Here is an 11,687-nt window from a genome sequence, read left to right as displayed (position 1 = left end):
CTCTCTCTCTCTCTCTCTCTCTCTCTCTCTCTCTCTCTTTCTCGTTTCTATCCCACCAAACCTCGAGTCGCGCCGATGTGACGCTCCCACTCTAGCTCTGAACTCTGGGAAGTCACACGCACACACCAGCAAATAACGCCCACGCGATCTGCACGGTAGGCGTGGCCATCTTGTCATTTGTCTCCTCTACTTTCCCCGAGGCGTTAGGGGATCCCCGGGATGGCGCTCTGTTCCTAGCTTGACGTATGTACTGCCGCTACAACCCCCGTTTTCGTATCGCGCTCTTCGTTTTCCGCGCACCCGCCGCGTTCTCCTCCATCGAGTGCTTTAGAGTCGCGCGTCCCCTCCCTTCTGTGCCGCGCTGGTAGTTACTCTCCGTCTCTTTCCGTTTTTCCTTTCCATCCACCCTGCATTTGTCGTTTTTCTTCTACAGTCTCTCTTTCTCTCTCTCTCTCTCTCTCCCCCCCCTCTCTCTCTGTCTCTCCTCTCCTCTCTCTTTGAAAGATGCTTCCATCCCTCGCTCCATTTTGTTGCGTGACAACTTCTTGACGCCAGTCACGACGTCCACGGGTCCCTTTGCTGACGACGATTCTCTTACGAGGATCACGCGCGGCCCACTTCGTCTCTGACCCTTCCGGACCTTGCTCCCCGTCGTGATAAGAACGAATCAGGCGTCGTCATGTCTACGAAGTAGTTACCGAGAAACTTGTAGGTTATTCGGTTGACGCAATACCAATCGATGTAATATGGAGAATGGACTAAATGCAACATGCAACTTGCAATTTGATCGATCCTGAGAGCGAATTGCAGGCTATAGCTAAAATCTTTCTTGTCTATTTCATTTCTATTTCTTTCATATTTTAATTATAAATTTTCAACGCTATGAAGAGACCAATAACATCGATAAACTTAGGCTTCGTTATTTAAATAGCGAGAAAGAAGTGATTAACGTATTTAAATTATAGTTTGTTGCATTCAAGATTACAACGTACACACATTATTGATGTGTACTAATATTATTTGATGTAGTACGCCCTCTGATATGTATATGTATATATCAGATTGTACTTTTCGAGATAATCATGACGTCTTCTTACATCATAGTGTATATCATGATGACAATGCTGTTTTTAACCTAAATGATGATAAAAAGCTATCACTGAAGTCCTGACAACGATATGATAAATTCTAGACTGGATACAGAAACTTCATCCGAAACTGCACCCATGAATCATTTTAGCTTGGTTGTTAAACCGTACGTTGAACAAGGATAAAATGAAACATAGATTCACTCAAGAAGTTCCTGAATGCAGCCTTGAATTCACAGACCAATCACGCGTGAGCGTTGTACTATCAATCGTATCAGTTGGCAGTAGATCAGGGAATTCGCTTTCTCTCGACAACGCTCGCGCAGACATGCCCGCAGTCGTAAACTCCTTGTACTCTCAAGGCACACCTCTCGAAATCGAACAATATACCCAATATATAGACGACTCCAGACGTCACTGCAAACCGATATTTGCTCCGACTGATAAGCCGAACGATAACTGCGTACTAGCAATCCCAATTTTAAATAGAGCCGCAAACTTTATTTTCAGAGTTCTGCGAGACACACAAGATGGTGAAGTTACTGAATGATTATATCCAAAACAAAATAATAATTTACAAATCATATTACTGCGGTGACAAAAATAACAAATAGAATATACCGAGCGAGTTATTATATTCGCGACTGGACTCCTAATGAATTTAAGGGTTTTAAATCACGGCACAAGTGATTGTTAACAATTTTTATAACCGAACTAGTCTTTTCAGATATATGTTTAAAAATTTGACGAAAATAAGAAAGAAAGTTCTAGGACAGTTCAGAGCGACAATAAAAAAGAAACCTAATAAAATTTCCTGATGTTCTTTCTCCGCTTTATTCTCTTCTATCACGTGCGAGAGAAACGGCAAGATTGACTTCTTGCAACAGCGTAGGAATCTCAAGCTGTTCTTTTCCGCTTTATTTGCGGGTGAGTTTTCAGGTAAACAAACAGTGAGATATAGCGATGCGTTTCTTACGAAGGCGAAGGGTAATCGCCGAAGACTACTTTGTTGGTAGTGGGATCGCGATCTCGCGTGGTCAAGGCGTTACGAGGTCGACTGGGAGAAACAACAAACGATAATCGTTGCAGTATAGCAAGATCCACAAGATCGCCGGTAGTTGAAGAGAAAAGAGGAAACACCACGTGTGCAACGTATGCGTGTGCGTTCGCTCGAAGGGGCAAGCACGCCAACCACCGTCTCCACCGTAGGAGGGGCAACTTCGGATCAAAGGTGGGGTTAAAATCCGAAAGTGGGGATGAACCGGAAGGGATGCGCGTCGGTGACACGCGAACGTTAACCAGTATGACCGCCTCGAATAACTATACGCAAGAGATAACTATACGGAAAGAGACACGAAAGATCGTAGCATAGAAAATTCTATTATAGCGATAATATTGTAATATTATAGCGAGATGGCTGAAAACGAACAACAGACAAAGAAAAAACAATGACAGACTAGGCACCTAAAGAATTACTCTGTCGCGCGGACTAGACTCGCAAGAAGACAGAAAGAAAATTCGGTGCTAGAGATCGCGTCGCGAGCAACGAGAAGTGCAGTGGAGAAGGAGCGCCATGCGATTCTAGAAGAAGGGGGATGCTGTGCAAGAGGAAGACGTTGGCGAAGGGGTTGGCTAGAAGGAGTGCGGTGGAGGGACAAGGCTGTGTATAAGAGATCGCGAGGTAGCGGGCAAGAACCCGTTTATATGAACAAGGATGCACGCGATTGAAGCGAGAGGATGCGAACCGCGAGCAGACAGCAGCGAGAGAGACGCGATCGAGATGGGGTGAGCCGAGGGAGGAAAGGAGCGCGAGCGGCAACGCGGACACAGGCGTGAGAGATCGTACCAAGGGGAACGAGCGGTGCTAGAGAGCGAGTAACGCCACGAGTACGAGCGAGATGTGATAGGTGGGGAGTCTGCTCCGGGTGTGGAGGCAAAGAGAGAAGGAATGGATGGAGGGGGGTAAGAGCGAGCGAGCCAGAGGGAGAGGCGCAGTCAGACAGTCAGGCAGGCCGCCCGGCAAGCAAGGAAGGCAGGCAGGCAGGCAGGCTGGCAGGCAACTATAGGCAGGCAGGCAGGCAGGCAGGCAGGCAAGCAAGCTAGCAGGCAGCCAGTGCACCAGCCAAGACCACTAGATCCGCTCGGCTTACCGACTTAGAGACTTAAGCCGGCAGGCAGTCCGAAAGGCTCAACCGGCTAAGCCTGGCGGACCCACCTACCAACCGACTTACGCGGCGCTAGCCACTACGACGCGTTTCATCTACCGGCGGGAAAATCAGGATACACCGCTGCGACCGGCGGTACCGCCGCCGCCTTCTTATATTTTCCTCTATCGCCGTGTCCCGCTCCGCGCTTCTCCTCTCCGACGCACGTTAAGGGCGGAGGTGCGAATAGTGACGAGTGCTGCGCGATCATCATCGACGCGCTCGTGACGACGACGACGGCGACGGCGACGACGGCGACGACGGCGGCGACGTCGACGTCGTTACCCGCGGCCGCGCCGTCTGACGACGGTCGCGGGTAGGAGACCACGTTGTTCTCGTGCCACGCGTCTGTAATTCACACGTAAACATTCACCCAGTGAATTCCCAGAGTGGCGAAACGAGAATTCGGAAGTGGTGATAATACAGATCGTGGTGTCACGAGGGTGCCGTGCTCGTCCATCGCGTGCTATCGAATTATCGCCGTAACTTTGATTGGTGACAGAAGCGTATGTCGGTTCTTGGTGAACATCTCGCTGAAGAGAGTGGTGGTCAATGTAGTGTTAGATATTGTAGGGAACTTTTCATCACGTCTATACAAACATTCTACGTTCTATCTGATCTACGAACGCTTCGATTCGACTCACTCACAGAGAGGACGTAAAAGCGTGAAGAAGAATCGTGACAAATCGTGAATACTCGACTCCAGCAAAGTGAGAAACAACAGCGAAAATTCAGCAGATAAAAACGGAGCAAGGGAAGTAGATGAGTTCATCTACCTCAAGTGGAAGATGTTTATGAGGATGATAGTGCTAGTAGTTCAGCCTACTTAAGCGACGTATGTAACTCTTCTAGCTTCTTTTTTTTTTTACGTAATATAGTGACATTGAACCGACAATTTGCCTGATTTATCGAGTCTCCACGTGTCATAGCGCGGCGTGTCATTCACCGTGAATCCCGCGCTATATTTCGGAGTCTTGCCGTGAATTCGCGACCGTCCACGTAATTCCCGTCGGTCCATCTCGAATACCTCCAGCGCGAAAATGTCGCGTATACGTTTATCTTGTCAATGATACGAGAGAATCGGAGCGCCAGCGGAAGAGTGCCGACGGTATGACGAACACGCTGTAAAAGCTGTAATCTCTAAAAAAAAGAGAGAACTATACGAGTGTAATCTCTTTACAAACCTATGGAAGAATCCGTAGATCCTCATTACTGACTGTGTTAACATCCGCGCATTGTATCGTCTGAAACCGATGCGTCCAAATTTTCATGATAAGTACTCTTTTCGAAGGGAAGAAGCCGCTTGATGTTTTCGACTGATAATCGTCTTTAAAAAACTCTATCACGCAAATTCTCGGATCTACGAGGCAGGGAGGAGGACGCCTGAATGTGTCCTTAGAAGGAGCCAACCGAACAAACCGTGATCGCGCTGATTCACGGCCTCTCGCGGGCCAGGTTGATCGTGTCACCAAGTTGTAAGGAACAGTCAACACGACGTTAACCTTCTATAGTATGGAGCGGGGCGGCGGGGCCGGGGGGAGCCTCGAACTCGCCGGAGGCGGCGGCGGTGGCGGCGGAGGCGGCGGCGGTGGCGGAGGCAATGCGGATTTGTGTCTGCAGGACCTCGTGATCGGACCTCCGAGCAGCCTCTCGGTGCAGCATCATCAGCACGCGGCGACCGCCTCGATGGCCGGCCTGCACGGCGACCATCTTCAGGGCGCGATGCACCACCACGATCTCCACGGTAATTCGCATCACGATACCTCGATGCTGCACAATTCCAGCCACCAGCTGCACCACGAGCCGCTGGAGAAACTTAAACGTGGTGAGTCGTTCACAATACTAAAGACTACCGCCATCCCGCAATCATCATTGTGATTTTTATCATTGTGATTTAAGTGATCAGTAACCTAGATGTGGTTCATTTACGAATCGTGTATCATTAGCCTATTTCGATGAACAAATGTACATCCGGTATCTTCGCGAGATAATTTGTTATTACCTATTGTTATAGATATTTATTAAGGATGTCAAGTAAGTTTCGAAAGAAATAATTATTAATATTATTCTTTCTTTCAAAGAGCAATATATAGATCTACTTTGATACCTATGCATAAATCCACAAAAATAATTAATACAGTTTTCTAAAGTAGCGTGGAAATGATGCCTGCTTGTTTAAATTAGGTTTGAATAAATTATTTCTATCTAAAATGATTTTCCATCTACTAAAATATAAACGCAATAAGTAGGTACATCACTTTTTCATCCAGCATTGTAATACGAGTATATACCCCCATAAGATGCCCCATGGTGAGGAGTTGGAACTAATCAGCTGTCATTTTCAAATGTATCCAGTTATTAAAAAAATATACCCTGCGTTGAAGAGAGGAAAATCTGCAGTTTTTAATGAGTATAATAAAATAAAATGTAACAAATATGTTCGTATATAAATTTATTTTTTTAATGAAAAATATGCTAATAATCAAATAAACTAATGATTACTATCCAAGACCGTAAATACAAAATAGATTCAAAAACAATAGAAAATTTAGTAGCAGCTATCACAAAGGTTATCAACAGTATTAAAAATATGTAAAAAGCTTTTACGAGTTTTCGTAAAAAAGAATTGAGTTTTACAAAGATTTTTTCGAATGGTCGCACTTCAAAAATATTGATCATTAGGATATTTAGCGTATTTTTCATCAATAAAACAATCATATTTTGTTAAATTTTATCTATACCCATTAAAAGTTATGTACTTTTCTCTTTTCAACGCAATTTTTATGTTTTAATCACTAAATTTGACAATGACAGCTGATCAGTTTCAACATATTCCCGTAGAATATTCTGTATATCTATATAAAAAAAAAAATATTATTTTAAAATCCAATGTGAAGTTTAATGTAATTGCAAATGTAATTACAATTGTTTTTCACAGTGTAAATATTGTTGCATAAAATGCGTGAGATATGCAATGAATCAAATCGCATTCTCTAAAATCACGAAAGAATTAAGCACGATAAAATCGTAGTAAAGTGACTTCGCGAATGAGTTCGGTAATTAGGTACAATCAACATGTTAAATTCTTATATATTGATCCCGACAAGATATAAGATTTACCTTTTCCATTGTCACATTACACCTTATCGCGTTATAATCGCTTGTAACTGACTTGTCACAGCGCTTGATTTTATTGTTGACGATATTATCGATTCTCATTGATTCGCGCGATAAGTACCTGACGTTTTTCCTGACTGCGTCGCGCGAGAGTATTATCGTACATTCTCCGTCGAAAATCTCGTATCATGGATGTGTCATTCGTAAAATAAGATTGATACGTATGACGTTGCACAAATGTAGGAAACTTTCTTTATATATTCGTCGTCGCTCGTGACATAAACGCGCTACGACAAACAAATAGACTTGCGACGCGCAAACAATTGGAATTGATGAAATAATTCGATGAGAAAAATGAGACGTTCGCTCGCATGATTTAGCGCGATGAATCGCAACGTGACGCACGATCTGAAATATTTAATTACACGCTACCTCGCCGATAAACCTCGATAAGAAGGTAAAATTTAATATATTTCCTCTCCCGTCGCGCTTTTATCGAAAGATCTATAATTCAGATACGTTCACTGCAAACGCTCCCTCACTCTTACTCTAGAAAACATTGAAATTAATAATATTTTCGTAGTGATCGACTGCTAACCAATCATAATCTATCATGTTGTCGTACTTACAAACAAATCTCTCAAACAATGATAATCGTTTCATAAATAAATATATGACCATTTAGCAAATTAAAAAGAAGAAATCAATAAACAAATTCCACGTTAGGTTATTTAGAGACTCTTCGAAACTCTTTTTTTTTTCTTTTTAATCATAAGAGAGATCTCTTGTCTGATGAAACGACATTGATTCTCGTCAAGTGCCAGACGAGATAAAATTTTAGTATGAATAACTTTGATAAGCGTTGTGTTATTTCTACCCATGATGTGAAACAGGAGATAAAACTTCGAGCCCATTTGATATTGATGCCGAAAACTCGAGAGTACATGCCTAACTATTTTTATCGAGGCTAAACAATTTAAACATTAGTTATTATTTAAATTTGTTATTTTTCCATGGTCCGATATAACTACTTTTACTTAAACATGTCGCTCATTTGTTACAACAGTGACACAACTCAAAAATTACCATTTTCTAGTTATTTATAAAAGAAGAGCAGAAATATAAAGAGAAGAAGGAAAAACGTATTTAAAAAAAAAATACTTTTATGTTCTCTATAATCAGTTATCACGCTAAAATTGTAAAATTTTGAAGTAATCTGAAAAGTAATCGGCGCGCAGTTATATATCTGAGATAATTTATTTAAATACATATATGTACATGCATAGATGTATTAATATTATATCAATATCTGATTTTGGTTCTTCTCTTACCTACTTACAATTAATTAATTTATTCGTACGACAGTCTTGTTTCTGTAACTTATTACTAGTAATATTACAAAATTTTTATGTTTCAAACTTATTTTCGAAAAAACTGTTTTTTTGAGTTATGTTGTTGTAGTAAATGAACGATGTTGTTTCAATTATTTGAGAAGATTTTGTTCTCATCACTTTTTTATTTCAAAAATAACGCAACTAAAAAAAATACAGAAAAGAGGAAAAACTATTTTTCAACATAACAGAAAATTATTGATTAATCAAATAATGTCGGCAAAAAGAATACATTCTTAACATAACCAAATATCATTTTCGTCATTTTCATTTCATATCTCTTAAAAAATCGCTCTTTTCGTGCGTTGTGATAATTTTAATAATTTTCTTTTTTAACCACTGCTTTTTTACGTTGTGATAATTTTTCATCAAGTTAAGTTTACTTTTGTAGATTGATAATGTTTATTTAATTTATTCATGGTAATAAATCGAAAATCACTTTTTAAGTTGTGTCACTTCTGAAATAAGGGAGCAATATTATCTTTCTTCACTCTTCTGTTACAAATTTTTTAAATACTTAATTTGCAATAGAGATATTTTAAAAATTGTACAAATCCATTGCATTTATACACAAGACCCGTGGAAGACGCGCTTCGCGTTACATCGCAAAATCTTAAGACCGAAGAAGACCTCGTTGAAAATGTTGATCGAAATGGACTGGTCGAAGACGAGTTTCATAACGCGTTAGTCGTTCATTGTAATGTAGTGTCATTCGCGCGACGGGCGAATTCAGTCACACGTACGGCGATCATCGGAAGACGACGAAGACGATCCTCTTCCGTGGCAACGCCACCACCTGTTTTGTGATTCATTAACTCACCGGCTTATCGGGATAAGGTAGACTTATCCGGGGCTCGAACCCGACACTGCGGCTAAACCCGATCTTATTCCAATGGCATCCTATACCTATCCCCGTTTCGGTTCCAGTTCTAGACTCGCGCCAGCGATTCCCACCATTCAGGATCGCGAGTACTCTAAGAAGAACTTCATTTTTCTCATGAATGTATCGAATTTTCTTTTCGCTCGCTCTTCCGACAATAAATCTCGTGCTCTCGTCTACATATGTAGGTGAATTCCACGAGGACGGATAAATCGGTTTGTTTCGGCTTATGAATCCGTTCGGAGGATAAAACTTGATTGTACGCTTAATTTACAATTGTTATAAGGATCGTTCTCAATAATGCTTATTTTCCTAAGCGTTATGCATTCTCAATGATTTTTCATTTAACTGCCCTATCGCTACTCGAGCTGGCTCACTTTCGCATTATTTGTCGCGGCGCTTGATCGGGTCAACAGGTAGGATATTGATAAATTCAAAGCGGCCCCGCGAGCGAATTAAAATTTCTATCGTGAACGCTACCCCACATATTATTGTCATTAATATCGCGACGGGATTACGCGAACTCTATTAATATCAGCACGTCGATGGAAATTAATGCCAGCGTCGACCGCGATAAAAGCAATGCCATGCTCTAATGAAAATGATGCGGAAATAGCTGGACGATCGGATCGAGATTGCGAGCGAAAATTCGGCGCAAGAAGAATCGCCGCGGGAAATCTGTTATCCCCTCGGCCGACGGAAGGCTCAATATTTTGTCAACAGGGCGGCATACGGTCGGCTCCGATCTGCGCAGCCCCCGTTAATCATTAACTACCCCTTTATTATCGCGCGGTCTTGCAATCGGGCCAGCAGATGCGTCGAAGTCCACCCTTAGTGCATCCCTCTCCCCCTTCCGGACTAATGGTGTTGACAAATTGCTCAGCTAGCCTCCTATCCTCCCCCGGGGAATGCGCCCGCAAAAATCTCCTCACCGCAAACTTATGGGCGTTTAGACGCGAAATTGAACCCGCGACTCCTGCAGATCGCGATTCCTGCATGTGGGATAAACTTTGTCGTGCAGTGATCTGAAACGAAACTTCAAATTCCCGAACGTGACAGAAGCAAAGGATGGGATATCGTTTCTTGAAACTGTTTTATCAAAACGCATTTGTGGTCCCGTATTTGTGAACCTATATTTAAATATATATAACTTCATAAATATATAATTTCAATATATAACAACGGCTAATCTATTGCATGCGTGTAACAGAAGCAGAACAAGTCATCGTGACGAGTCACGAAACTAACGTTAAAATAGCTTCAAAATGATGACTAAAAGTTACTTTCAATTTTGATTTTTATCGCAACTTGTTCTGTTTGGGTTACGCGTAAGTATGAAATGTATAATATTGTATCTGTAGATAGCACACTTACTGTAAACTTTCATGGATGGCAAGTAATGCGTTATTGTTACTTTTTTATAATAACGATTTGTAATGACGTTACAATTTTTTTTTTACAATTTTTTACGGTAATGTGATAAGATTTGGAACAGTCAGTTTGGAAAATAACTCGATCGTTACTTGTTATATAATCAGTAAAAAGTAACGCCGTTACTAATGCGTTACTTTTTTCAATAAGAAACGAGTAATGGTACTCTGAAAAGTGACTGTTCTAACCCTGATGTTATCGTCATGAAAAACGATGTAACGTCATTATCAAATTGTTGGTATAAAGTAACGATAACGGAAACGGCGTTACAAATAACGCATAACTCTGCCGTCTCTGATTGATATAAATTATACACAAATTTGAAAAAATTTTAACAGTAATGAAAATGCCACGTCAATTTTTGAATCCTATTATGGGACAATTAGCGGATATACTTTTGTATTCTACACGAATGCTTCTTTGAACCGTTCACGATTGGCAGGCACGATCAAGTCTTTCGATTAGCTGCGCTGATATTCCGGTTCGATTTTCTCGATCAGCCAGCCAATCGTGGCAATCTTTTAAGCGCCGGGGACCGAACTGGTGGGATCAACATAGAAATGAACTGATTTCCTTCCCATTATCTCAGCTGCTGCGGTAAGGCAGGTCCCTATCTACTTCAACAACGAGGTTTTGTGTACTCAGTGGGTTCCAACCGCCGTCGGCTGGGGCAGGCTCATTCCCGAGGGTTGTTTCGCCGACAAAATTCCTGTGCGTGCCGATGTGTGAGAATTGAGCGGCTACCAGAGCTACGTGTAACAAATGTCACGATTGTTAAAACAAGTGCTTGTAATTGGAAATTATTTTAATACTTTTCTACACATAGTGTATCTAATCAATAAACTAGACTTTTCACTACATGCATTTTTTAATTATTTACTGTATTTTTTAATTTGTTCATTCCACGTGTATTCTTCAAAGATTTTAAATAATCTTTATAATGTTTTTTATTTTGTTATAATTTAATTCAATTGATTGTCTTTGAGAAAATTCTCCGGAAAGGTGATACGATTCGATTTCAGGATTTTACGAGAGAAAAAGTATGTCAGGTTCATAATTTCTCATTGTAATAGGATGATTATTCCCAATCGTTCATTCCCCGGCGTCTTCTCAAATTCTGACACCCGAGATTTCGGAAAGCGCCAGGCAGTCTGAACTTTCTCGTTTTGTAGAATTTTTCTAAATACCCTCGTCACGCCCCCAAAGGAGCTACTTGTGCTCGGATTACTCATCGGTTCTATATGCTTTCTCCGCATGTCAAGATGAAACTAAACAAATTGCTTGACGAGCGATAACGAACCCCATCCGCAAAATCGCTCCCGACGTTTCTGTGTCAGACAAACAAACTAATCGGCGGTTGTACGGCTCTCGTGATTCTCTCTATCACAAGGGAATAGATGTCTACGTAGAACAAAACACTTAAGGATAATCTCTCTTGAGTACTTTATACACAATTAGGTGATTTCGAACGTATAATGAAACTTTAACGTCATCAAAAATTGTGAGAGCTCTTTCAATGTTAATAGCTACTATAAAATGATTAAGTATTAAAATTTTGACTAGGAATATACTTGTT

General features: G+C 41.2%; 1 protein-coding gene across 3 annotated transcripts in view; it reads left to right on the top strand.

Annotated features, from left to right (window-relative positions):
- The first annotated feature begins 3,827 nt into the window (after nt 1-3,827).
- The window catches only part of LOC108753844 (pituitary homeobox x), a 37,357-nt gene continuing 29,497 nt past the window's right edge, over nt 3,828-11,687 (top strand). For 2 of the 3 annotated variants that reach the window (XM_018495779.1, XM_018495777.1), the window contains exon 1: nt 3,828-5,117. In XM_018495779.1, the coding sequence (XP_018351281.1) occupies nt 4,805-5,117 (313 nt within the window). In that variant the 5' untranslated portion in view covers nt 3,828-4,804. The remainder of the gene's footprint in view (nt 5,118-11,687) is intronic. The other variant, XM_018495778.1, reaches the window with a different exon arrangement.

The sequence above is a fragment of the Trachymyrmex septentrionalis genome, unplaced genomic scaffold (assembly GCF_001594115.1).
Source record: "Trachymyrmex septentrionalis isolate Tsep2-gDNA-1 unplaced genomic scaffold, Tsep1.0 scaffold72, whole genome shotgun sequence".
Taxonomy (NCBI): domain Eukaryota; kingdom Metazoa; phylum Arthropoda; class Insecta; order Hymenoptera; family Formicidae; genus Trachymyrmex; species Trachymyrmex septentrionalis.
This window is presented reverse-complemented; position numbering and strand designations above follow the sequence as displayed.